The sequence below is a fragment of the Macaca mulatta genome, chromosome 1, assembly GCF_049350105.2.
Source record: "Macaca mulatta isolate MMU2019108-1 chromosome 1, T2T-MMU8v2.0, whole genome shotgun sequence".
NCBI lineage: Eukaryota > Metazoa > Chordata > Mammalia > Primates > Cercopithecidae > Macaca > Macaca mulatta.
In genome coordinates this window covers 80,363,466-80,390,014 of record NC_133406.1, presented here as the reverse complement: position 1 = coordinate 80,390,014, position 26,549 = coordinate 80,363,466, and the positions used below count along the sequence as shown (strand labels likewise).

General features: G+C 42.6%; 1 protein-coding gene and 1 pseudogene across 2 annotated transcripts in view; one reads left to right on the top strand and one right to left on the bottom strand.

Moving 5' to 3' along the window:
- HHIPL2 (HHIP like 2) overlaps positions 1-23,639 on the top strand; it is a 35,318-nt gene extending 11,679 nt beyond the window's left edge. For both annotated transcript variants that reach the window (XM_015115762.3, XM_015115766.3), the window contains exons 2-9: positions 1,074-1,726; positions 3,116-3,259; positions 4,924-5,255; positions 6,445-6,571; positions 13,795-13,940; positions 18,827-18,908; positions 22,187-22,269; positions 23,020-23,639. In XM_015115762.3, coding sequence (XP_014971248.1) covers positions 1,239-1,726; positions 3,116-3,259; positions 4,924-5,255; positions 6,445-6,571; positions 13,795-13,940; positions 18,827-18,908; positions 22,187-22,269; positions 23,020-23,300 — 1,683 coding nt within the window. In that variant the 5' untranslated portion in view covers positions 1,074-1,238 and the 3' untranslated portion in view covers positions 23,301-23,639. The remainder of the gene's footprint in view (positions 1-1,073; positions 1,727-3,115; positions 3,260-4,923; positions 5,256-6,444; positions 6,572-13,794; positions 13,941-18,826; positions 18,909-22,186; positions 22,270-23,019) is intronic.
- Positions 10,497-11,156, bottom strand: LOC723772 (SAP domain-containing ribonucleoprotein pseudogene; annotated as a pseudogene).
- Positions 23,640-26,549: the final 2,910 nt, after the last annotated feature.

Genomic DNA, 26,549 nt, shown 5'->3' with positions numbered 1-26,549 from the left:
GAGAGTCATTAGTGATCAGAAGGGGGCTTCTGGGCCAATAGGTGAACTCTGCTGGAACGCACGGCTCCAAACGACACCCTTTGAATTGGACTTTCTTACCTTTCTAATTTCAGTTGCCTCTGCCTTTCATCACTACTGGGAGTCGCTCATCTGCTCACAATATTCTATTTTTCTTCTAAAAAGTGTTATAGTCTAGGGAGGTCTGAGTAGCAGCTACTCCTTTGGGCAAATAGTCCTCATATGTTTGTGTAAGGAGCAGGCACATTGCCCTATAGCCACAATTCAAATGTGTATAGGTTCCAGCATGGTACTTTGCATATATTAAACACTGAAATATTTTAAGTAAATAATTGAAGAAATTGCTAGACACCTAATCTCCGAGAGTGATACATCCAATGTCCATTCTGATAATTTTATTTTTCATTGTAAAATATTCCAAAAATATGGAAAAGCACAGAAAAATTAAATAATTAACACTGTATCTCCAACAACCATATTTGAACAAATATGAAATTTTTGCCAAATTGTTTCATATTTGTATAAAGAAATAAAATCTTAGTAGATACAGCATCCATAAGAAAATGAGGCTGGGCAGACACGGTGGCTCATGCCTGTAAATGCCAGCACTTTGTGATATTGAGGAGGCAGGAGAATCACTTGAGCCCAGGAGTTTGAGATCAGCCTAGGCAACATGGTGAAGCCGTCTCTACAAAAAATAAAATAAAATGAAAATTAAAAAAATAAAAAGAAAGAGATCTAGAAATTTAGTAATTTTTTGAAAAAATATTCATGCATAATTTAATAAAAGTTTAAATGTCAAAAACTAGGCTGAAATGTTAGAGATAGCATAGTGAATATGAGAGATTTTCCCTGCTTTCTGCCTTCCAGGAGCATTAACTGGGTAGAAAATCACAGAGAAGAGTTTTAGCAGCAGTTGGTAACAAAAACTCCAGAATCCTGACTTTTTTCCCCGAGGACCATTTTTTCTTTTCTGCTTGCTCAAAACGTGAGCTTGCTCAAAGCGCTGGTATGGCAGGTCTGATGCTGAGCCTGAGCTCCGCGTTCTTTTCTAGGAGTGCTCGCCATACGCAGCCCACCTCTACGACGCCGAGAACCCCCAGACGCCCCTCCGGAATCTCCCCGGCCTCTGCTCTGATTACTGCTCTGCCTTCCATTCTAACTGCCACTCCGCCATCTCCCTGCTGACCAATGACCGAGGCCTCCAGGAGTCTCACGGAATGGACGGTGTCCGCTTCTGCCACCTCCTGGATCTTTCTGACAAGGACTATTGCTTCCCCAACGTCCTGAGGAACAACTATCTCAACCGCAACCTGGGCATGGTGGCCCAGGATCCTCGGGGCTGCCTGCAGCTCTGCCTGAGCGAGGTGGCCAACGGGCTGAGGAACCCCGTCTCCATGGTCCATGCCGGGGACGGCACCCATCGCTTCTTTGTTGCCGAGCAGGTAGGAGTGGTGTGGGTCTATCTCCCTGATGGGAGTCGCCTGGAGCAACCCTTCCTGGACCTCAAGAACATCGTGTTGACCACCCCATGGATCGGGGATGAGAGAGGCTTCTTGGGGTTGGCTTTTCACCCCAAATTCCGCCACAATCGCAAGTTCTATATTTATTATTCGTGCCTGGACAAGAAGAAGGTAGAAAAGATCCGGATTAGTCAGATGAAGGTTTCTCGGGCTGATCCTAACAAAGCTGACCTGAAATCAGAGAGGTGAGAGGTACTCATGAGAGCCTGCTGCTGTACTGTATTCCAAAATAATGCCCACCAAGTCTGTGGGATAATAGAGGGGAATTTTACTGATTTTACAGAACTACTCCAACTGTTGAGAAAGGAGTCACTGTGGACTGAGGACGGCCCAAGTTAGACTCTTGAGTTAAGGCTGTTTAATGGGATGTAGCCATCACCTTACAGTTACCCTGAATAAAGACATACTTGCCTGTCTTTACAAAGGGTAAGCAAGGACCAACAGTCATAAGGGTCTGAGAAAGAATTATAGATAATATCAACATGTGAAACATAATAGTAGCCTCTGATTATTATGTGGCCATTACATCCCAGGCCCTTTACTTTGAATGTGGGATTTCTCATTCTAACTGGAAGCTGTGGCACAAGGCCATCAAGCTATGGCTGCATGGCCAAGTGAAGACTCAGTTTTAACTGACCCCAAGCTCATGCTCTTTCCACCCTACCACTCTGCCTTTTTTTCCCCCTTCTTCTCCTTTCTCCCTTGCCTCTTTTCCCATGGTAGACAGGTTGGAGGATTGCAAAGAGCATAAAGAACTGGTAGATTAACCCCTCTTAAGTTGCTCGAAAGAAGGGATGGAGCATTCTGGTAGGGCAGAGAGTAAGGGCAAGCCCTAGAAAAGGACGGTTGTTACCCTGGCTGGTTCCACAGCTCATTAAATCATGGTATGAAAGAAAAATGAGGCTGGGCATGGTGGCTCATGCCTGTAATCCCAACACTTTGGGAAGTTGAGGCAGGCGAATCATTTGAGGTCAGGAGTTCAAGACCAGCCTGGCCAACATGGAAAAACCTTGTCTCTACCAAAAATCAGCCAGGCATGGTGGCACATGCCTGTAGTCCCAGCTACTCAGGAGGCCGAGGCAGGAGAATTGCATGAACCTGGGAGGCAGAGGTTGCAGTGAGCCAAGATCACACCATTGCATGCCAACCTGGGTGACAGAGCAAGACTCCAGCTAAAAAAAAAAAAAAAAAAAAAAAAGCCAGATGCGGTGGTAATCCCAGCTGCGGGAGGCTCTCAGCTGAGGCAGAATTGCTTGAATCTGGAGGTGGAGGTTGCAGTGAGCTAAGATTGCACCATTGCACTCCAGCTTGGATGCAGAGTGAGACTCTGTCTAAAAAAAAAAAAAAAAAAGAGAGAGAAAAGAAAAATGAGCCATGAAAGAGTTATACCAGGAAAAAAGGGTCATCTCAGAGCCCCAAAGCTACCTGCTTTGTGATCCTCAAAAACTCAGAAGCAGGTCTTAGCTGACTTGGCAAATCTTGGTGGCTTGGACCAGTCATTTCTGGGTATCTCAAGAGGATGTAACTTTAGCTTGTGTCAAATCCTAATGCATGGTTTCCTTTTTCTCTTCCAGGGTCATCTTGGAGATCGAAGAACCAGCCTCAAACCATAATGGCGGACAACTTCTTTTTGGCCTAGATGGCTATATGTACATATTCACTGGGGACGGGGGACAGGCTGGAGATCCCTTTGGCCTGTTTGGAAATGCTCAGAACAAGTAAGCTGGGTGGAGGCTGGGACCCTGTCCCATCAGAGTGAGCCCCTGGTACGGTGTTTTTGCAGGGATGGCATCAAACTCAAATCACATGCTGCAAGATGTAGTCCACTCCATTGAGGCAATGGGAGGAATGTTTGGTTTTCAGTTCCATAAATTTCAGACACAGTATATTTTGGTAGTTAATATTATTAATGCTCAATATAACTGTCAGAGTGTTATGTAAAGGAGAATTCGGGATTTTAAAAATATATATATCACCAGGTCATTATTCACCACACTAATCATCTAATTCAATTCCACTCAATAATATTATTGAACACCATGTTCCAGGTGCTGTGCTAGGCCCTGGAGACACATGAGAAGTTAACTACTGAGAGCCAATGTGTATTGGGTGCTTGCAGCTTGTCAGGCACTGGTCTAAGTACATTTGAGAAGGTAATTTTAACAACCTTCAAGGGCAAGAATTTATATCTAATATCTATTTTGTTAATTGATATATCACCAACACTTAGGACAGTGCCTGGCACAAGGGAGCCTTTCCATAATTACACATGGAATGAATGAATCATATGAAGTATACATATAATAGTATCCATTTTACAGACAAGCAAATGGAGGCACAGAGGTAATACAATGAGTAAGTGGAAAAAACAGAATCCCAACCCACACAATATGGCGCCAGAGCTCAGTGATGCTGTGTTGCCTAGACAAAGGTCATGTGGTCCTTCTGCCCTTTGCACCCAGTAAGCACTTGGCTTCTATTGTTCCTAGTAATAGAAATATTGAGGTTAATAATAATACAAAGCTAACATTTGTCAAATACCTACTGTGATTCAAGAATTGCATTAAACGCTATATACACAATAACTCATTTAACCCTTATATCAAAACCATACTGCAAGGTAAATAATATTTATCTAGCAATATATTTTAAATAGAGATAGGGTCTCACTGTTTTGCCTAGGCTGTTCTTGAACTCATGGCCTCAAGCTATCCGCCCACCTCAGCCTCCTAAAATGTGAGATTACAGGCATGAGCCACTGCACCTGGCCAATATATTAAAAATAATAGCAGCCTCTGATTATCATGTGTCCATTAGATTCCAGACCCTTTACTTGAGTGTGAAATTTCTCATCATCATAGGAAGCAGTGGCACAAGGCCATCAGTTACTCTCCTCTGACTTTCAAATGAGGAAAGTCAGTCCCAGAGACCATAGTCATTGGCAGAGCCTCCCAAACACTTCTGTTCTGTTCTTTTAACTGACCACGTTGTTAAATAAAGAATAAACAGTGTAACTAGCTTCTTTTAAAAATTTGTCATATTAGACCAAATCAGAGAGAAGCTGTCCTCATCATTAAAATAAGAATTGAAGCTGCAACTTGCTCAGGGTCAAATGGGCCAAGATCACATCAAACTTTTGCCTCGTAGTTCTTTTCGAGCCAAACATGGGGCAGTCTTAAATATCTTGTAGAGATTTAAAAGAAAATCTTCAAGCTCATTCTTGCTGGTACAAAAAAATAAGGAAAATAAGAAGTCACATCTTCCCATGTGATCCTTAGCAGTCTCTTGGCATCAACTATGAGTCGGCCCTTGTGGGTTGTCTCTTCCAGTCCTGTGCTTTCCTTGGTTACCTGATTCTGTTTCCTGGCCTTCTTTCTTTCAGAAGTTCCCTGCTGGGAAAAGTTTTAAGGATCGATGTGAACAGGGCAGGCTCAGATGGCAAGCGGTACCGAGTCCCCTCGGACAATCCGTTTGTTTCTGAGCCAGGGGCCCACCCCGCCATCTATGCCTATGGGATTAGGAACATGTGGCGCTGTGCTGTGGACCGAGGGGACCCCATCACGCACCAGGGTCGAGGCCGGATATTCTGTGGGGACGTGGGCCAGAACAGGTTTGAAGAGGTTGACCTCATTGTGAAAGGCGGCAATTACGGCTGGAGAGCCAAGGAAGGGTTTGCATGTTATGACAAAAAACTTTGTCACAATGCCTCTTTGGGTAAGTAAGAAGCTCTCTCGGTGATTTCTTGGATGAGTTGAGTGGGCTGGAGGTGGAGGTGGGGAATAAAACCTGAATGTCCTGCCCTGCAGGTCATTTAAATCACGCCTTGTTCGTGTCCTGTGGCGTAGTGCTTCTCCAATCCGTCCTCCAGCCACTCACTGGCACCAGTGACATCTTGGCAGTGGCTATTTTAAAAAAGTGAATTCCTAGACTCTGCCTCAGACCTAATGAATTTGAATTTTGGGTAGATTGGAGGCATGAGATTGACGTAAGAATCTGTATTTTAGTAAGTTACCCACATTAATTTTAGGCATATTATTTTGAGAACCACTGGCACAGCAAAATTGGTGTATGTTTTTATTTATTTCCCAACTGGTACAGGCCACTGAAATGATATTCTGCATATAGTCAAGTAAGAGGACACTTTCTTTTCTTTTTTTTAGACAGAGACTTGCTCTGTCACCAGGTTGGAGTGCAGTGGCACGATCTCGGCTCACTGCAACCTCCGACTCCCTGGTTCAAGCAATTCTCCTGCCTCAATCTCCTGGGATTACAGGCATGTGCCACCAATCCCAGCTAGTTTTTGTATTTTTAGTAGAGATGGGGTTTCACCATGTTGGCCAGGATGGTCTCAATCTTCTGACCTTGTGATCCGCCTGCCTCAGCCTCCCAAAGTGCTGGGATTACAGGCGTGAGCCACCATGCCCAGCCCAGGACACTTTCTAAACACCAATAATCAAGGTGTGATTTAGAAACTCCACCTGGCTCAAAATTCTAGTGTTCTGACTCTATTACTACTTCTTAGTCTTTTCTTGTCCTCTAAGTTATAAAGCAGTCTTACAGACTGTGACAATATTTTCCATATCCTTAAACCAGGGTATCTGCCATATCAACCTACAGGGAAAACTTAGCCATGTGGATTTCCAGGTCACTGCGTCATAGATGGAGGGAATTTTTGGCTTCCTCTCTGCCTGAGGATAGCAGTTAAGTAGGAAGCTTGCAAATATTGTGGATGGCCTATTGAGAACAATAAACATGATTTACTTGCTTGCCTGTCCTACTGAAGACCAAGAGGTAAAGTGTTCTTCACTGAATTAGGCAACTGCATTAAAAAGTCCCCTTCTTCCTCCTTGAAGCTTTCAATTTTAGGCCACGACTCTCACTCTCTTTCCTCTCCCCTGGACAGATGATGTTCTGCCAATCTATGCTTATGGCCACGCAGTGGGGAAATCAGTCACGGGAGGTTATGTCTATCGTGGTTGTGAATCCCCAAATCTCAATGGCCTGTATATCTTTGGAGACTTCATGAGTGGGTAAGGAAGGACTGATGTCCCTTCTCTCTCTTTTTATTTGAACACTTTTACTGAGGTATAACTTACATATGGTGAAATATAATCATGTAGGAGCACAGTTGTATGATGTTTTACAAATGTATGCACTCATATTTCCAGCAACCATATCAAGAGGCAGAACACTTCCATCACCCTAGGAGGCTCCTTCTTTTCTATTGCCTCTCTCTCTCTCTCTCTCTCTCTCTCTCTCTGTTTCTCTCTCATACCAGGGGCTCACTTTAAAGGGACAGGGGCCCAGCTTCCATCCAGCTTACTTGCTCTGAGCATTTCCAAACATGCCAAAGGGATCTCCAGCCTGTCCCCCGTCCCCAGTGAATATGTACATGTAGCCATCCAGGCCTAAAATAAATTGTCTCTCTCTCTCTGTCACACACACACACACACACACACACACACACACACACACACACACACCCCGCAGCCAGAGATAGGCACTCCCACCACAGCTTAGTTTCTGGAACTTCGTATATAAATGGAATCATGATAGTATGGACTCTTCTTTCTGTGCTTGGCTTCTTTAACTTGGCAATGTCTGTGGGATTCATCAATGTTGTTTCCATGTATCAGTAATTTGTCTTTTTTATTGCTTTGTAAAATTCAATTGTATGAATACACCACAATTTATTCATCTATTCTCTGTGTTGCTGATGGACATTTTGGCTATTCCCAGTTATGAAATATTGTGAATAACATGGCTACTATATTTTATAGTTTTCAGCGTAGAGATCTTGCATATTTACTTATCTCTTAGTGTTTGATGTTATAGTAAATGTTATTTTGTTAAATTCCAGTTTCTGATTGTTAATTGTTAGTATGTAGAATTTTTTTTATATTGAGCTTGCATCTGGCAACCTTGCTGAACTCCTTGTTCATTCTGATTGCTTTTTTATAGATTCTACTGGATTTTCTATGTGGAAGGTAATTTTATTAGAAGGTCTGTGAATATAGACACTTTTACTTTCTTTCTTTTCTTTCCTTTTCTTTTTTGTTTTTTGAGATGGAGTCCAGACTGGAGTGCAGTGGCGCAATCTCAGCTCACTGCAAGTTCCATCTCCTGGGTTCACACCATTCTCCTGCCTCAGCCTCCCGAGTAGCTGGGACTACAGGCGCCCGCCACCACGCCTGGCGAATTTTTTGTATTTACTTTTTTTTTTTTGAATTGGAAGCCTGCTCTTATTTTTTAACTGGCTTACTGCTCTAGCTTAATCTCAGTGCGGTGTTGAGTAGAAGTGGGGGAAAGCATTCATTTTCACCATCATATTGGTGTGATGTTACTGTGTGACATCACACCAATATGATGTCAGCTGTAGGTGATTTCTACACACCCTTTATCAAGCTGGGGACATTTTCTTTTATTTCTAGTCCTTTGAGAATTTGTATTAGATATAGATGTTGGGTTTTGTCAAAGGCTTCTTTTCATCTTTTGATGAATCATGTGGGCTTTTAAAATTTTTAGTTTCTTAATATGGTGAATTTCGTCAATTGATTTAAAAATTGTTAGAGCAGTCTTGCATTCTGAGAAAAATACCACTTGGTCATAATGCATTATCTTTTTTTTTTTTGAAACAAGGTTTTGCTCTGTTATGTAGGCTGGACTGCAATGGCACGATCATAGCTCACTACAGCCTCGAACTCCTGGGCTCAAGTGATCCTCCCACCTAGCTGGTGGCACCCAGCTAATTAAAAAAATTTTTTTTTTGTAGAGATGGAGTCTTACTATGTTGCCTAGGCTGGTCTTGAACTCCTGGCTTCAAGCTATTCTCCCACTTGGCCTCCCAAAGTGCTAGGATTACAGGCATGACCTGCTGCCCCTGGCCCCATCCTTTATATATATATAGATTTGATTTGTTGGCATGTTGTTTGAAATTTTAAAATCTATGTGCATGAAGGAATAGTGAACTGTAGTTTTTCTTTCTTGTAATATATTTGTCAGACTTTGGAATCAGGGTAAACAGGCTTTATAGAATAAGTACTCCTGTTCAATTACCTGGAAGAGTTTGTGTAAAATAGGTATTATTTTTCCTTATGTGTGCTTCATTCCAAGAAAAACTATCTGGGCCTGAAGTTTTCTATGTGAAAAGACTTTTAATAACAAATTTAATTTCTTTATTAGATTTAATTATTCAGTTTATCTATTTCTTTCTGAGTGAGCTTTGGTAGTCTGTGCCTTTCAAGGAATTTGTCCAGTTTGTCTATGTTGTCAAATGTATTGGCATTCAGTTGTTCATAATATTTCTTTATTATTCTTTAAATATCTATAGAAACTATGGTGATGTCACTTGTCTTGTTCTAGATACAGCTGGTAGTTGTGTCTTCTCTTTTTTTTTTTTAAATCAGTCTGGTTAGAGGTTTATCCATTTTATTGATCTTCTATAAGAACCAGCTTTTGTGTTCATTGATTTTTTTTCCTATTACTTTTGTGTTTTTTTCTATTTCATTGATTTCTTCTCTTTTTTCTTCCTTCTGCTTGATTTGGGTTTAATTTGCTCTTCTATTTCTAGTTTCTCAAGATGGAAGCTGAGGTTATTGATCTGAGACCTTTCATCTTTACTAATATATGTGTTTAGTGCTATAAATTTTCCCCCAAGTACTACTTTAGCAGTATCCTGTAAATGTTGATATATTGTGTTTTCATTGTTATTCAGCTAAAAATATTTTCTAATTTACCTTTTGATTTCTTTGTCCCATGAGTTATTTCAAAGTGAGATATTTAGTTTTCAACTACCTGAAGATTTTCCAGAGGTCTTTCTGCTATTGATTTCTATTTTAGATTTACTGTGCTCCCAGAACATATTGTATATGACTTGGGGAACTATCTTGGATTTTCTGGGTGGGTCCTAAATGAAATTACAAGCGTGTTTAGAAGAGGAAGGTAGGGGGAAATTTGAAGATGTGAGAGATAGAAAGTGATGTGACAACGAAGGCAGAGGGAGAAAAGGTGACATGATGTGGGGCCATGAGTCAAGGCATAGGGACAGCTTTCAAAAGCTGGAAAGAGTGAGGAAACCGATTCTCCTGCAGAGCGTCTGGAGGGAGCACAGTCCTGCCAACACCTTGATCTTGGCTCAGTGAAGACCGTTTCAGAGTTCTGGCATCCAATTCTATAAAAGAATAAGTGTATGTTGTTTTAAGTCACAAAGTTGTGGTAATTTGTAGTCGTGGTAATTTGTTACAGTGGCAATAAGAATGTTATCATTCCTAATGCTCTCAATTCCTTTGGGTAGATGCATGTTTCTATCTGATATCATTTTTCTTCTGTCTGAAGAACTTCCTTTAACATTTCTTGTTGATGGGGTCTATAGTGATGAATTCTTTTCACTTTTGAGTCTTTATTTTGCCTTCATTTTTGAAAGATGTTTTCACTGGGTATAGAAGTCTGTGTTAGCATGTTTTTTTCTTTGATTCTTTAGAGGTTGCCCCACTATTTTCTGGCTTGCATCATTTCCAATGAGAAATCTGCTGCCAGACTTCTCTTTGTTCCTTCATATGTAATATTTCATTTTTTTCCCTATGACTGCTTTTTAAGATTTTCCCTTTATCATCAGTTTTGTGCAATTTCATTAAGATATGCCTTAGTTTGGTTTTCTTCATATTTCTTGTGCTTAGAGTTTGTAGCAGTTATTGGATCTGTGAATTTATAGTTTTCACGAAATGTGGAACATTTTTGGTCATTATATCTTCAAATATGTTTCCCTCTGTCTCCCACTCCTTCTCTCCTTTTTTTTTTTCTCTTTTCAATTTTTTTTTATTAACAAGCTACATAACCAAGAACAAAAACACAGCAACCTTAAAGCTGAAACAGCATTAAGTCAAACTGCTGCTGCAGTTCACGGATGAACCTGGGGTACGTGCTCCCTCATTGCGAGGCAGGATGTAGGCACATGACTGTACATTCAGGCATATATGTGACCAAGAAGAATGAGAGAAATGGAAAACACTGGAGAACAGAAAGTATCAAGGACTTTTCATCAGGCAATCCCAAAGTGCTCTGCTCTCTTCCTGTTCTTTGCCTCTGTATCCTCTGTGGTTCCAGTTCCAGCTGAACTTGTGACAATCCCAAATCGCTCCTTCCTCTTTTTCAGTTTCTCATCATCTTCAGACTTTCTGGAGATTGAAGAGACATTCAAACCAAATCTTTGAGCACTTTCCTTCGGCTTATCCAAGTTAACCATAGGTTTGTTATCAGATGACAGACCTTTTGTTGGAACTGAAGAAATCCCAAACCTAGCTGCCCGACCAGCTTTCTTACTCTCCAGGCACACAGGTACATTGAATCATTCAGCTCTCTTCTGCATTCTCTCAGTCTGTGGTATTTCAGATGTAATCCTCACCACTTTCTTCTCTGCTGCCACATCAACAGTTTTTTTAGGGGGTTCTTCCTCTTTGACAGGCAGCTCAATGGGCTTTGTTTCTTATTCCTCTGTTTCATCTCCCAGAACATCTTCATTTGCCTCCTCTTCAGCGTGTTCTTCAAGATATGCCTGGAGTCTGTGGATAAGATCTTGCTTTGTTCCCTTGGTCTCCAAACCATGAGCAAGATATTCTTACCTTAGTTCAGCAAGCTTCAGCTTATGGATCTCCACCGTCTTGGTTGCTATCTTGTTACCCCTCCCTTCTCTCCTTTTATTCAGAGGCTCTAATTACATGTATATTGGGCTGCTTAAAGTTGTTCCACAGTTCACCGATGATATATTTGTGTCAAAAATTTTTCTCTGTGTTTCATGTAGGGTAGTTTCTATTGCTATGTCTTTAGTTCATGAATCTTTTCTTTTGTGATGTCTAGCCAGCCATTCGTCCCATTGAGTGTGTGTGTGTGTGTGTGTGTGTGTGTGTAATCTCAACATATTTTTCACCTCTAGAAACTTGATTTGGGTCTGCTTTGTATCTCTCATATCTCTATATAACTTTTTAAACATATGGAATATAGTAAGAATCATTGTTTGAATGTTCTTGTCTGCTAACTTTAACATCTTCGTCAGTTCTGTGTCAGTTTCGATGGACAGATTTTACTTTTTATTATGGATTCTATTCACCTCCTTCTTTACTTGCCTCGTAATTTTTGATTGGATGCCAGAAATTATTAATTTAACTTAGTAGTGCTGGATATTCTTGTATTCCAATAAATGATTTTGAATTTTGCTTGGAGACATAGTTATTTGGAAATAGTGTGATTCTTTCAGGTCTTGCTACTAATTATTTACTAAACAGAACCAAAGTAGTGCTTTTTCTAGAGCTTTCTGTTCCTCACTACTGAGTTCTATTCCTCACTACTTATGCTATTCCTGATCCCAAGTAAATGCTAAGTACTTTTTCTTCTAAATCTTTCCTTTGTTTTTAAATATTTTCTCACATGTACCTGCTGTTGAGTATGCTGACGATTACTTCAGGGGAACCTTTTGCAGCTCTCTGGCATTCGTTCTCTGTGCAATTTTCTTCTCTCCAGTATCTATCCTGCAATCTCTTACTGCATTGGTCTTCCTGGACTCTCAGCAATGTCTTTTCAGCTCAAGGAGCCTGCTAGGCTTTGCCTGTATTTTCCCTTTCTGTGCTGGACACTCTCAAGGTAGTATGCTGGAACAATCATAGGGTTTACCTTGTTTGTTTCCTGTATCTCAGAGAACATACTCCTATATTGCCTATCTTCAGTATCTTTGAAGTCATTATTATTCTATCTTGTGCAGGTTTTGGAATGTTTAAGATGGGAGAGTAAATCTAGTCCCTGTTAGAAAAGGTGTTCTATTTTTATGCTGCAATTCTTAGTTACAGAGATGGGGTAAAATGAATAATTGGTCAGGTCCTTTATCATCACTTACTAGATCTTTGGGATTTCATTGTTCTTTATGTTTTTCTCCCTACAACCTCCATTCACTACTGCCCCCATACGCAAATCATTTGGTTAACATGCAGTGATTCTTTATTTATTTATTTATTTTTGAGACGGAGTCAGGTTGGAGTGCAGTGGTGCAGTCTCAGCTTACTGCAACCTCTGCCTCCTGGGTTTAAGCGATTCTCATGCCTCAGCCTCCCAAGCAGCTGGGACTACAGGTGCATGCCACCATGCCTGGCCAATTTTTGTATTTTCAGTAGAGACAGGGCTTTGCCATGTTGGTCAGGCTAGTCTCGAACTCCTGGTCTCAGGTGATCTGCCTGCCTCAGCCTCCCAAAGTGTTGGGATTACAAGCATAAGCCACTGCACCCAGTCATAGGCAGTGATTCTTAATTGAGGTGTACTTAGAAAAATCCCTTGGGTTTGGGATCTCTGTTTCCATAAAACTTTCCAGGTGATTCTGACAAGCACCCTGGGTTTAACCAACTTCCTTTCCCTTTTCTTCTAAAAACCTGCTTTTAGTTCAGATAGATGATAGAGGGATAAGAAGCATCTTTCTGCTACTATATAAGCATACAGCAATGATAATAACAGTAGTTTTTTTTTTAACCCTTACAATGTGCCACACACATTGGTGAGATCTTTATGTATATTATTTTATTTAACCTTCAAAATTCTGCCCTATGGTAAATTATGTTATCACTCCCCATTTTACAGATGAGGAATCTGAAGCTTAGAGATATTGGGCAACTATCCAAAGGTCACACAACTAATAAAAATAAGATCAGTCTTTTGTAGTGGTGCAGCCTACACAGTGCAGTGCATCAAACTCTTTTTTTTTTTTTTTTTTGAGACAAAATGTCGCTCTGTCACCCAGGCTGGAGTGTGCAGTGGCATGATCTTGGCTCACTGCAACCTCCACGTCCTGGGTTCAAGCCATTCTTGTGCCTCAACCTCCTGAGTAGCTGGGACTATAGGCGTGCACCACCCTGTCTGGCTAATTTTTGTATTTTTAGTAGAGATGGGGGTTTCACCATGTTGGCCAGGCTGGCCTTGAACTCCTGACCTCAAGTGGTCTGCCTGCCTTGGCCTCCCAAAGTGCTGGGATTACAGGTGTGGGCCATTGGGCCTGGCCCAAACTCCTTTTATAATAGAACATGAACTTCCACATCTAGGGCAAGTGGGTGATTGAAATATCTCTGAAGAAGCTTTTTGGTTGCTTGGAGGGAGGCTAGTTATTGATCTCTCAATGGGAGACTCAGTCCTAGTACTCAAGGGTCCCTGATTCTAGGAGAAAAAGTATTCTGCAGAGTGGATATATGGATTCCTAAAACATAAGGTTTTATTTTTCATCTAGTCGACTTATGGCTTTGCAGGAAGATAGAAAAACCAAGAAATGGAAGAAGCGGGATCTTTGCCTGGGCAGCACTACGTCCTGTGCCTTCCCAGGGCTGATCAGCACCCATAGCAAGTTCATCATTTCCTTTGCTGAAGATGAAGCAGGTAACATATGTACAGAGTTGTTTGATTTCTACTTCCTGGAACTTGGATAATCACAGGCATCAACTAAACGTTTATTTTAAATAGTAATTATCACTTCTACTATGATCACTATCACTTAGTCATCTTTTATAATGTACTGGATACTATTCTAAGCACGTCATGTTTTTCACCTTATTTCGTAATCATAACACCCCCATGATAAAATTACTTTTGATTTTTTCTCCTTTTTTTTTGAGACAGAGTCTTGCTCTGTCACCCAGGAGGGAGAGCAGTGGTGCCATCTCTGCTTACTGCAACCTCCGCTTCCGGAGTTCAAGCAATTCTCCTGCCTCAGCCTCCCAAGCAGCTGGGACTACAGGCATCTGCCACCACGCCCAGCTAATGTTTGTATTTTTAGTAGAGACGGGGTTTTGCTGTGTTGGCCAGGCTGGTCTCAAATTCCTGACCTTGGGTGATCTGCCCGCTCAGCCTCCCAAAGTGCTGAGATTACAGGCGTAAGCCACGGTGCCTGGCCCCATGATGTAATTATAATGCTCATTTTACCAATGAAGAAACAGACTGAATATGCCAGCCTACTCCTTCCAGGCTGAACCACACAACTCACTGTGAGGGGGAGATCTATGCTGAACCGCAGTTCTAGGAACGTGGAAAGGGCCAACAGTGGACCAGACTAAATGGGCAGTGGGTGTTTATGCTGCCGGTGCTGTCTGGGAAACGGGCCTCTAGTGATCATCTCACTGGTTGGGCCAGGCTCTTTCCTGACCTTGCCAAGAGTTTGTGAGCAAAGGAGGATTTTATTTATTTATTTATTTAGAAATCTGAGAAAAAGGTAGACATCTAGGTAGGAGGTCCCTCAATAGACAGACTAGGCACGTGTTAAGGGCTTCAGTGAAGCATGATGTGCACATGTACATGAGAGAGAGACCCAGAGAGACTCAGTTCTAATACGTTTCCAAACATTTTATCATCAGAAAACCGATTTTTAACTTCAGCTTTACATAAGTTATGTTTCACTCGGAAAGATAAAGTTTTCAAATTTTAAATATTTTTGTTTTGTTTTATTTGAGGACAGTGAACTTTCCAGTATTTGGCACTAGATATCATCATGTTTAGAGGCAGAGATAATAAGGTGATCTCTCAAGGTCCCTTCCACATCTAGATTCTGTATAGGTGGAAAAAAATAATAATTAAACAACAGAAAACAAAACCAATCAAAAAGAAAAAAAGAAAAAAAAGATTCTCTGTAGGTATAAACCAGAGTCTCAAAGGATTCTGAAATATTTGGTTTCTTTCCCCTCTGGGCTGTGAGGTGGCTGCCTGGGACCTTCACTTGAGTAGGATATAAGGAGACCCAGTCATCTCCCGGACCCTTTCCTCTCAGTTAGCTGATGAACGGATAGTTTGAGATGAATGTTTTATAGGAGCAGAGGAAACTTCAAGAATTTTGGAAACTTCAAGTATTTTAACAGAAAAAAGTCTATGTGAGTTTCAAATTGGAAGTCCAAACATATGAAAAAGGAGAGAAACCACAAGCTGGCAGGATGATGGCCAGTGGAAAGAGAGTGACGTGAAAGCTACAGGCGGTGGTGGGGCTTCTCCTCTGCCAGACACCGCCGTGGGTGAAACCCCCCCAGAGGCTGGACCCCCCGAGTCTGCCCAGGGATCCTGGGCTGCCATCTTCTGTGGCTGTTCTTGGCTTTGGTGACTTGGTTTGTTGTGCTTGTAGATGTCTCACAGTAGAAAACAGTTAAAAAAAAAAAAGCCAAAAAAAACCAGTCATGGTACATCTGGCAAACAAAACAGAGTCCTTGGCTGAATTTTATGGGGTAGACTTGCCAGAGTGTTCCCAAGCCTTTGCCCAAGGGCGGCCCTGAGGCTAATGAGGCTGTTCCTGAGGCAGGTTATTATTATTATTTTTTCCCCGGAGTTGCTTGCTCTTGTGTTTTTGCATAAACTGATTCATATTTTCTGCTCTTGGCATATTCTTTTCCTCTGAGAGGCATTTTTAGATCTGAGCATTATTTCATTATTTTATTACCAGTCCACTGGCTTTAGGTAAGTCACCTTTTACTTGGAACTCGAGCACTGCCTCACCTATGGCTACAGTTCACGTCCTGGGTCATGTCCTGAGAGTTGATAGCTGGTATGAATTACTGCTGAGCGAATGGCTGGTGCGGAGCTGCCCATTGCTGAGGATTCATTGATGGGATTTCTGAAAGTCAGTCACTGAAGCACATTCCCAAGAGGGCTGGTCAAATGAATTATGTTTGCAGTAAATTTGTATAGCATGCATTTTTGTTTTACATGGCATATTATAGTTTTTTTTTTGTTTTTCTCCCCTAAGACATATATTAAAAATATCAGTTGGAAACTACAGATGAAATTCACCTCTAGCATTGTTTTAACCTAAAAATAAAATGGGAAGTCTATGGAATGTGGAAGACATATAATTTACACAAACTGCAGTCCTGCATAGGCAGGGTTTTCAATTTTCTTTTTAGACTAGGAAGGCCTTTGCATGGCCTCGAGGGGCCCCTGCCTATGTACTCGTGGGCCTTTTTTAGACACCACATTTATCGAATGGTAGAATCACTCCAGATGGTGCCTGGGGTTCCAATTCAGATGGAGCAAACTGACTCTGAAGGAGGGTGTGCCCTAATTCATCAGATCTCTTACATGGGGAAGACTATAAATTTAGTTTGTCAGTACACAAAGCATAGTCTGTTAGGCAGCTGCTACCCTGTGTAGTGGCTATGCAAAGACTAAGAGGCTCACACTTAGCACAAGACAAACACTGGTCTCTGTTCTCCACAAAAAGCAGTTGTTTAGAGCTGTTGTGTGGTGGCTCATGCCTGTAATCCTACTGCTTTGGGAGGCTGAGCTGGGAGGATTCCTTGAGTGCAGGAGGTTGAGACCAGCCTGAGCAACATAGGGAGACCCCATCTCTACAAAAAGTTTAAAAAATGAGCCTGATGTGGTGGCATGCACCTGTAGTCCCAGCTACTCAAGTGACTGAGGTAGAAGGTTTGCTTGAGCCCAGGAGGTGGAGGCTACAGTGAGCCGTGATTGTGCCACTACACTCCAGTCAGCAACAGAGCAAGACCTTTTCTTAAAAAAAAAAAAAAATCAGTTGTTTAAATAACCCAGAGCTGTATAAAGCTTTAGGTTTTTCAGAATTGCAACTTAATAGACATTTTCTTTCATAAAATTGAGAAAGAGTTGTGTAAGGCACATAACAGCAAGTGAATTTAATTCAGTGTAATGGCACAAACATTGGGTCAGAGAGATGAGAAAGTAATAATAACTACGATTATCGAACACTTTTTTTTTTTTTTTTGAGACAGAGTCTCGCTCTGTTGCCTACTGCACTGGGAGTGTAGTGATGCAGTCTTGGTTCACTGCAACCTATGCCTCCCAGATTCAAGTGATTCTCATGTCTCAGCCTCCTGCATAGCTGGGATTACAGACGTGCGCCACCACGTTCGGATAATTTTTGTATTTTTAGTAGAGGGGGGTTTTGCATGTTGGCCAGGCTTGTCTCAAACTCCTGACCTCAGGTGATCCACCTGCCTCAGCCTCCCAAAGTGCTGGGATTACAGGCGTGAGCTACTGGGCCAGCCTGGTTATCTAACACTTTCGAATTGAATACCTAACAATCACTTGAGGCATTGTGATCCCCATTTTACAAATGAATAAATATCTTGAGGGCTGTGCAGGTGAAGACGTCTCCCAAAATAGCATGGAGAGGAACTGGTGTTATCAGAAATCAAACCAGACTTCTGGGACTCCCCACTGGGGCTTATGACCCCACAGCATAATGTCCCTCACAAATAACTAGACAGCAAGGTGGAATGAGGTAGTTACTGTGAGAAAAGAACATTTCCCAGAGCTCCAAGTGGCAGAAATGGGAAGGAGTGGGGCTCTTTCTAAGAGTGTATTAGTCCGTTTTCATACTGCTGATAAAGACATACTTGAGACTGGGTAATTTACAAAGAAAAAGAAGCTTAGTGGACTCACAGTTCCGCATGGCTGGGAAGGCTTCACAATCATGGTGGAAGGTGAAAGGCACATCTTACATGGTGGCAGAAGAGAGCAAATGAGAGCCAAGAGAAAGGGATTTCCTCTTATAAAACCATATAAAACCGTCAGAGCTCATGAGGCTTATTCACTACCAGGAGAACAGTATAGGGGAAGCTGCCCCCATTATTCAATTATCTCCCATTGGGTCCCTCCCACAATACGTGGGAATTATGGGAGCTATAAGTCACGATGAGATTGAGATTGAGTGGGGACACAGCCAAACCACATCAGAGAGATACAGGAGAGAGTGGGTAGAGGTGATTTTTGTGGGACATGGAAAAGACCAAGAGAAGAGGTGGAGAGTGGGGAGGGTCACCAGGAAATAAGGAACTCAAGGATGGAATGAAAGAGGAAAATGGGAGTAAGGCTGAAGGGAAACAAAACGACTAAAGAAGGGACAAAATAAAGCGATTGACAGATGGTCCTCAGCCTGCAGACTGTGTGTATCCAAGTGTTCACAGAGGAAAGAGGTAAGGAAGGAAATGGAGATTCACGGAGGTGAAGTTTCTGAGAGCAAGGAGGTGATAAGGGAGAAAGCTGTTTGGTTTGATAAACAAACATACACATGAAATTACCTCTGCTAGGCCATACACTCAGCTAGTCTTTGGGGGTTCGAAGATGGACTTTCTCCTCAAGGAGCTCACAGCCCAGCGAAGCAGACGTCAGTTAGGTTTCTGGGATTCCATTCTTGGGGCTCACTGCATTTTAGGGCCATAACTTCTTTTTGACCGTTTTCTGTGCATCCAGTTCTGTGTCTCAGTGCTGCCTGATGTCCCATTATTGCCTGTCTATTTTTGTTGCCTTAGGGGAGCTGTATTTCCTGGCAACCTCTTACCCAAGTGCCTACGCACCACATGGATCTATTTACAAGTTTGTTGACCCCTCAAGGTGAGATTTGATGTCATTTTCTTCTCAAATGCATTTTTCTCATTTCTTATCTCCATGGCAGGCCATAAAAACAATCTTCACTGTCCCTCAAATTACCAAAAATTATTGATGAAGCAAACTCATGTTCTAGATGAAAAGTTGTTTGGACAAATAATGGCATAGGACAATGAGTCTATAGAAATTATGAAATACTTGGGAAACGGTCTCTTTGCAGTTGGACATGAAGACCTTGAGTCTTTCTAGGGTTTTCTGACCTAGTCTAGGTCTGTGGCTTTTTTTTTTTTTTTTTTTTGAGATGGAGTTTCACTCTTGTTGCCCAGGTTGGAGTGTAATGGTGCGACCTTGTCTCACCGCAACCTCCGCCTCTCAGGTTCAAGCGATTTTCCTGCTTCAGCCTCCCAAGTAGCTGAGATTACAGGCATGCACCACCATAGCTAGCTAATTTTGTATTTTTAGTAGAGATGGGGTTTCTCCATGTTGGTCAAGCTGGTCTCGAACTCCCAACTTCAGGTGATTCACCTGCCTTGGTCTTCCAAAGTGCTGGGATATCAGGCGTAAGCCACCATGACAGGCTATTTTTTTTTTTTTTTAAATATGCTTCTGGAAGTGTCTGTCTGAGGTCATCTAACAACAGGCATACACCTCTAAGCACCTGAGTAAGTACTGCTCCCCTGTCCCCTGGGCTTGGTGCAGATCTCCAGGTCTTTGGCAAATACATTTAACTGCCAAGTTCCTTAGTAGCTCCAGCTGACCTTTTCTGGAGTTTAGTGTTTATTCACTTGCTGGGCTCTATGCTGTTTCCTTCTGCTTCTTTGCTTATCTCTCTCAGAGGCTGACCAACCTCCACCAGCACAGGCAAAAGCCACAATACCACTTCCCGCTTGAGAGGTTGTTGGGTCTGGGTCAGGTTATCTGCCCCGGGGAGGGTGGTGCAGTGTATCCATCCTGAGGAGTCTGGGCGGTGCACTAGAAATTTTTTTTTTTTTTTTTTTAATAGAATCTCACTCTGTTTCCCAGGCTGGACTGCAGTGACACGATCTTGGTTCACTGCAACCTCTGCCTCCTGGGTTCAAGCTATTCATGTGCCTCAGCCTCCCAAGTCACTGGGATTACAGGCATGCACCACCACACCCGGCTAATTTTTGTATTTTCAGTAGAGATGGGGTTTTGCCATGTTGCCCAGCCTGATCTCAAACTACTGGACTCAAGTGATCCACCTGCCTCGACCTCCTGAAGTGCTGGATTTACAGGTGTGTGCCACCACGCACCCTGCCCCAGTGCTCTAGATTTATCTGAAAATTCTTGCCAAAGCAAGAAAATCTCCCCCTGAATTAGCTTACAGATAGACCTACAGAAGAAAATTTTCCCCTGAGGCTTATGTTACCCACATCTGGATTGGCATATAGCAGACATGAGGCAAATAGGTCCAGCCACTGGTTAGGGCTTTGGGGCCAGCTCTAGCTCAGCTTCTGTTTGGCCACAGGGCTCTCAGCTTGTGTATTCTTGGAAGTTCCTGGAAGAGGCTCCGTCCCTGAGGCTGTGCCCGGGGTGATGTGCGGATGGTGGAGGGCGGATAGCCAAGGGGTGAATTTAATACTGGGCTGTTTCCACTGCTGGGTCTGCTTCTGTGCACATATCCTGGGCTTAGGAGCTGGAGCAGGCTCAGGGTCTTTCAAGTGCTTCTGATGGTTGATGATGCCTTGGTGGGGAGTTCTCTTTCCATTAATAGGCTTCCTATGTGAATCCATTTTTCTTTCCTTTGGCAGTTTTCTGATTTAGCTGGCAGATAATTTAACTCCCCACTTTCACAAGAGCAGCTGTGAGAAGCCATATGGAAAGCGCCCATAAAGCATTTTCACACTGAAGACATCCTTACTCGTTCACCTTTTTTTAAAAAATTGACATTTATGGAGTTATTCCTGTGTGCCAGGCACTGTGCTAAGTGCCATGCATGCGGGCTATCATTTAGTGCTGACAGAATTCCAACCAGGCAGGTTAACATCTCACTCTATGGATAAAGAAACTGAAGGCTAGTTAAGTTAAATTACTTGCCCCAGGTGCAGCTAGTAAGACGAGGCTGGAATAGGAACTCAGTTCTCTTTGTGGACAGGTCATTTCAGTGCTACTCCCTCCGTTCAGTTATAACTATATTGAATCACATAGACTTTTTAAACTTCTATAAGTGGACCAGATTCTGCTCTGATTACTTATTCAGCTTGTCTTTGCACTAAATTCATCACTCCCAGCATTTTGAGGGCACCTGACTAATTTATGTATCCATTTCTCCCTCCCATTTTTTTCCTCCTACCATTCCTTTAGGGGTAGCTAAATACAGTGGTTGAGAACACGGACTTGAGCCTGGGCTTGGAATCTTGGCTTTGCCACTGACTAACTGTGTGGCCTTGGGCCTGTTTCTTAGCCTGTGTGAGCCTCAGTTTCCCCTATGTAAAATGAGTATAGTAATAGTACTTACTTCACAGCATTGTTAGGAAGACTCAGTGAGTTAATATTTGCAAAGTATTTAGAATAGTGCCTAAGCACTACATAAGTGTTTGTTAAATAAATACAATTACCTTATTTTTCCCCTCCACCTGGAGTTGGGAGGATGGCAGTGAGAGATAGAGTTGGAGCAAGGCAGAGAAGGCAATGGGGACAGGCTGGGAAGTTCCAGCTCTGCTCTCTACAGTGGAAGTACTCTCTGTCCTCAAAGTCCCTTTTATTTCAGAAGATGCACCCGGGGACAAGCAGTTTAAGAATGTGTGTGTTACTAGGCAGAGAAGCAGGCATTGTCTAAGGGCTGTGCCTTGAGTTCTTGAAGACATTTTCTTTAAAGGGAGTCACCAGCACCACCATCAGAAGCAGCAGCAGAATCATGCTCATCATCAGCCTCATCCGTGAACTCTTGTTATGTGCTGGGCACTGTTCCTAGGAAGATGGGGAATATTAGGTTTTGCATTTTATAGATGTGGAGACTGAGACTTAGCAAGGTTTATTTGCCCCTGATTACAAGGATGTGAACCCGTTTTGACTGCCACCATGCCCATACTCCTAACTCCCTTTCTGCACTGTCTCTCAAGGGCCTGAGGTGCCCTGTTCTGTCTGTGCCCTTTTACCTCTCCTTCTGAGCTCATAGCATATTTCGTATTACATCTACCCCATCCCCATGGATAAGTAAAGGCTGACCCCAATTCTTGCAAATATACACCCTCTGGTGACCTTGATTTTCTGGTTGCGTCTTCAGAGTCTTGCGTCCTCATGCTTTCTGTTTGTGTTTTTAGGCGGGCACCCCCAGGCAAGTGCAAATACAAGCCAGTGCCGGTGAGAACCAAGAGTAAGCGGATCCCGTTCAAACCACTCGCCAGTGAGTCCATCTTTGAGTCTTAGGCTCAGGCCCTGGTGTGGAGGCTAAGGCAGTGTCCTCAGCAAGCAGGCCATAATTCCCACGGTGGAGTCTTAGTTACCCCCTGAGGGAAATTCAGTCTATACATCTCCTCTGCATAACAGAGGAGTTACGAGTGTGAGGATACCCGCTTCTACTGTGACTGGTTTCCTCTATTCATTCATTCACTCATTCATTCATTCATTTGTTGATTCATTCATTTAATCGTTCGTATATTCATTCATTTGGCATCATTCATTTCATACTTTGTGGCAGGAACTATGCTTATCCCTAGAGATACAACAATGAACACTTAAAGCCTATGACGTGTAGGAATTCAGAGTTAAATAGGAGTGGGGATGGGAAGTACAGGCAAATAAAGAAATAAATGTAGCAGTAATGTTCTGGTATAGAAGGATGTTCAGGGCACTGAGAGGGCCCCTAGAATGAGGAATGTTTCCTTGGGGCAGGGTGGGGTTTCCTTGGGGCAGGGTGGGGAGTCAGGAAAGACTTACAGAGGAAGGATACTATCTTAAGGAAACTATTACAGAATCATGTATCACTGGAGTGACCCTTCTAAAAAGCTCATATATTTAGATCAAGGCCAGTTAGAGAATTAAAAAGTATTAATAAAAAGAATTTATATTAAAGAACTCTAATGCAGTTATAGGTTTCTCTTATAGCTACTTTCTGGGACTTATATTTTTCACTAAATAAATGCTGATTTCTCAGAGACAGTCTTGGACTTGCTAAAGGAGCAATCAGAGAAAGCTGCTAGAAAATCTGCAACCTTAGCTTCCGGCCCAGCCCAGGGTTTGTCTCAGAAAGGCTCCTCCAAGAAGCTGGCTTCTCCTACAAGCAGCAAGAATACCCTGCGAGGGCCTGGTACAAAGAAGAAAGCCAGAGTGGGGCCCCAAGTCCCCCAGGGCAAGAGGAGGAAGAGCCTGAAAAGCCACAGTGGCAGGATGAGGCCATCAGCAGAGCAGAGGCGAGCTGGCAGAAGTCTCCCGTGAGCCATTGGTCAAGGTGGCTGACAGGGTGACGTGAGAGAGGAGAGCCACCTCATCAAATGAGAGTCACTGCTGAATAAAGACCTTAGAAGTCTGGGAAGCCAGGATAGAGGTGGGGCAGGGTGGTTTTCCTCTCCCTGGGAAATCTTGCTATCTGCTGAATAAATAAATGCACCTTCTCTGGATGCAGTGCTTCTGTAGGAGACCATATCCCAGATTGCTGGTGCACCTGGGTTATGGTGAGCACTAGTCCATGAGCCTGCTTGGAATCACACTGGATGTCTCCATTTTGTTTTGTAAATGCCTACATTCTGAGGTAATAAATCAACACTTGTTCAAACTGACACATATCCTTTGATATCCTGGATATTTGTTTGACATTAGGAAATCTAGCATGCTGTACCACACTTGCATAAGAACCATACTTCACCCTCCTGCTTCACCCCAGGTCTAAGAGGAAGCCTGTGACAAGCTTACAAGGAAAGACCCTTTAAATGTGGTATCTCCTTTCCCCAGCCCAAAGCTCATGAAGTGAACAAGAGCAGGTTCAGTTCTGTACCTCCAGCACTTACTACAGTAATGGCCTGACAGGTTCTTCCTGTGTAGTGCACAGACAAAACCAATTCACTGAGACTACAATATTGCAGTAGAAAAACAGTTTAACACAGAGGCTGCCAACTAGAAGGACTGGAGTTATTACTCAAATCAGTCTCACAGAGAACTCAGAGGCTGGAGTTTTTATGGATAGTTTGGTGGGGGGAGGGGCTAGGGAATGTGTGCTGCTGATTGGTTGAGAATGAAATCATAGGGGTGTGAGGAACAGTCCTTGTGCACTGAGTCTGCCTCTGGATCGGGGCCACATGAAATGTTGAGTGATGAATCACAAATCTGGATAGGTTAGTTGGTTTCCAGGGTGCAACCATCTGAAAAACATCTCAAAAGACCAATCTTAGGTGCTACAATAGTGATGTTATCTATAGGAGCAACTGGAGAAGTCATAAATCTTGTGACCTCTGACCACATGACTCCTGAGCAGTAAGGGATTATAGAAACGATGCTTACATTTTAGCAGAATTCAGGCCCTTCCCATAATCTAGTGGCCTTCCATCAGTTTTACAAAGGCAGCTTCAGTCCCTGAGCAAGGAGGGAGTTAGTTTTAGGGAGGGAGGGACTATTATAATTCTTGCTTCAAAGTTAAACAATAAACTAAATTCCTCCCATGGTTAGCTTGGCCTCAGTCAGGAATGAGTGAGGACAGCCAGCCAGTGAGGCTAGAGGCAAGAGGGGGTCAGCCATGCCAGGCTTCTCTCACTGTTATAATCTTTGCAAAGGAAGTTTCACTATTTGGCTTTATTGTGCACATAGCATAATAAACTTAACTACATTTTATTTGAATACCTACTATGTGCCAAGCTTATACCTTATCTTGAAACCTCAAAGCCTTGCTCTTCTCTGTTGCCATAAAACCTCCATTGAAGATGAGAAAAGTGAAGCTTTGTGAGGTTAAGTGACTGTATCACAGTGGTGTAAGGGAACAGGGAACAGTTCAGTTGGACTAGAACCAATTCCCCCTTGCAGTCTGCTGTGCACCTGCCTTCATGGAGGCCCTCAATGAAGGATGGTGACTTTTGAACTATGTATCTGAGGATTGAAGAACTAACAGAGGAAATGGTCCCTATATTCATCAAGTTCTTCATATTATGCAAAACATCCAGAAGAGTGTAGACAATTTGGTTTAAAGAGAACAAAAGCATAAAATACCAGGGTTGTTAACTTTTAAGGTCATATGATCACTATTTTAGATAGGATTGGACATACTCTGGATAGATTTTTTTTTTAAAGACTTCCATAGAAGCAGTTTCCATCTTTTTGCTTTAGGTAACCTTACCTAACAGGAATCCATCAAACCTCTCTGATTCTTTTTCTCTTGTTCTGTCTTTATGGAAGCTGCTAAACACCAGTCATCGTTTTCTGCAGATCATTTTTTTTGATCGTCTTCAAGTTTTCTTCCTTCGCCTTTTTCATAGTTTTAGTTTTCCTTGCCTACCTTTGTAGTGCTTATGTATACTCTCTAGGATCGAAATGAACTTCAGAGTCTAACCAACTTGATATTTCACACTTTTAGCTTCTTCTCAGATGAAGACAGCAACTTAAAGGTGGAGGGGATTAACCCAGGGTTATTTTGTTGGAAGAGCTGAAAACCCCAGGCCAGTTCAAGGAGATTGGATCTAACCTCTGGACTAAATGTTTGAGCCCACTCCGCTTTCTTTGCTCATATGGTCTTTCTTCAAATACATGGGGCAAAAATACAGTCTGGACTAGAAGTGTTTGAGCTGGGGGAAAATCCTCAAAATTCATGTATCAACTGAAAGGATCGCACACACCAAATTCAAAGCATTTGGAACACTGGTTTCGCACTAGAGGGTATTGCATGGGTCTAGACCGGGAAACTGAATGGGGCCTCTGAAATGTTGGAAAGCTGGGGGAGAGGCACAGTGTTTTTCTCTAGCAAGTGGCTTTATTTTCTGGAAGGATGCCTGGTGATGCCGGTGAGCCTTCCTGGGAGGGTCTAGGACTGTTAGAAAACAATCTCTAGGGCATCGAAAAGCCAAAATGTATTCCTCTTCCTTACAGCCTAAGGTGTTGAAAAGTTCGGAGGGTTGAAAAATACACATGTGCAGGTACTTGCTCTTTCTAGAGATCAGTTTGTGTCAGGGGAAGGGAGAGGAATGATGACGACTGGCAATGACTGGAGGGAGATGGGATTAGAGAGCTTCAAAAACTTCTCTTTCTTACTACTTTGTTACTTGATGACCAAGTAACTCAGAGTAAGTAGTCCTGGAACTAAGGTATTCAAGGATCCCAAATGGCTTTGCCAAAAGGCATTCAGTGTGTTAGTAAAGGGCTAATGCTTTTGCGATAATATGGGTATTTTTGTTGCATCAGTGGGTCCTGTGTCCTCAAGGCACTGTGAACACTTCACCTCCACAGCATTGCTAGCAGTAGATATCCTGACCACAGAGGGCCAAAATAATTAACAAAGTATGAGGGTGTTGAGTGTGTTTTCCTAGATCTAAAATATTGCAAGCCAAAACAGAAAGTCTTACAGTTGCATCACTCCCAAAGCGAACTCAGTTTAAGAAACACATTCCTTGTAGTGGTACACACCTGTAATCTCTGCACTGTGGGAGGCCGTGGCGGGTGCATCACTTGAAGCCAGGTGTTCGAGACCAGCCTGGCCAATGTGGCAAA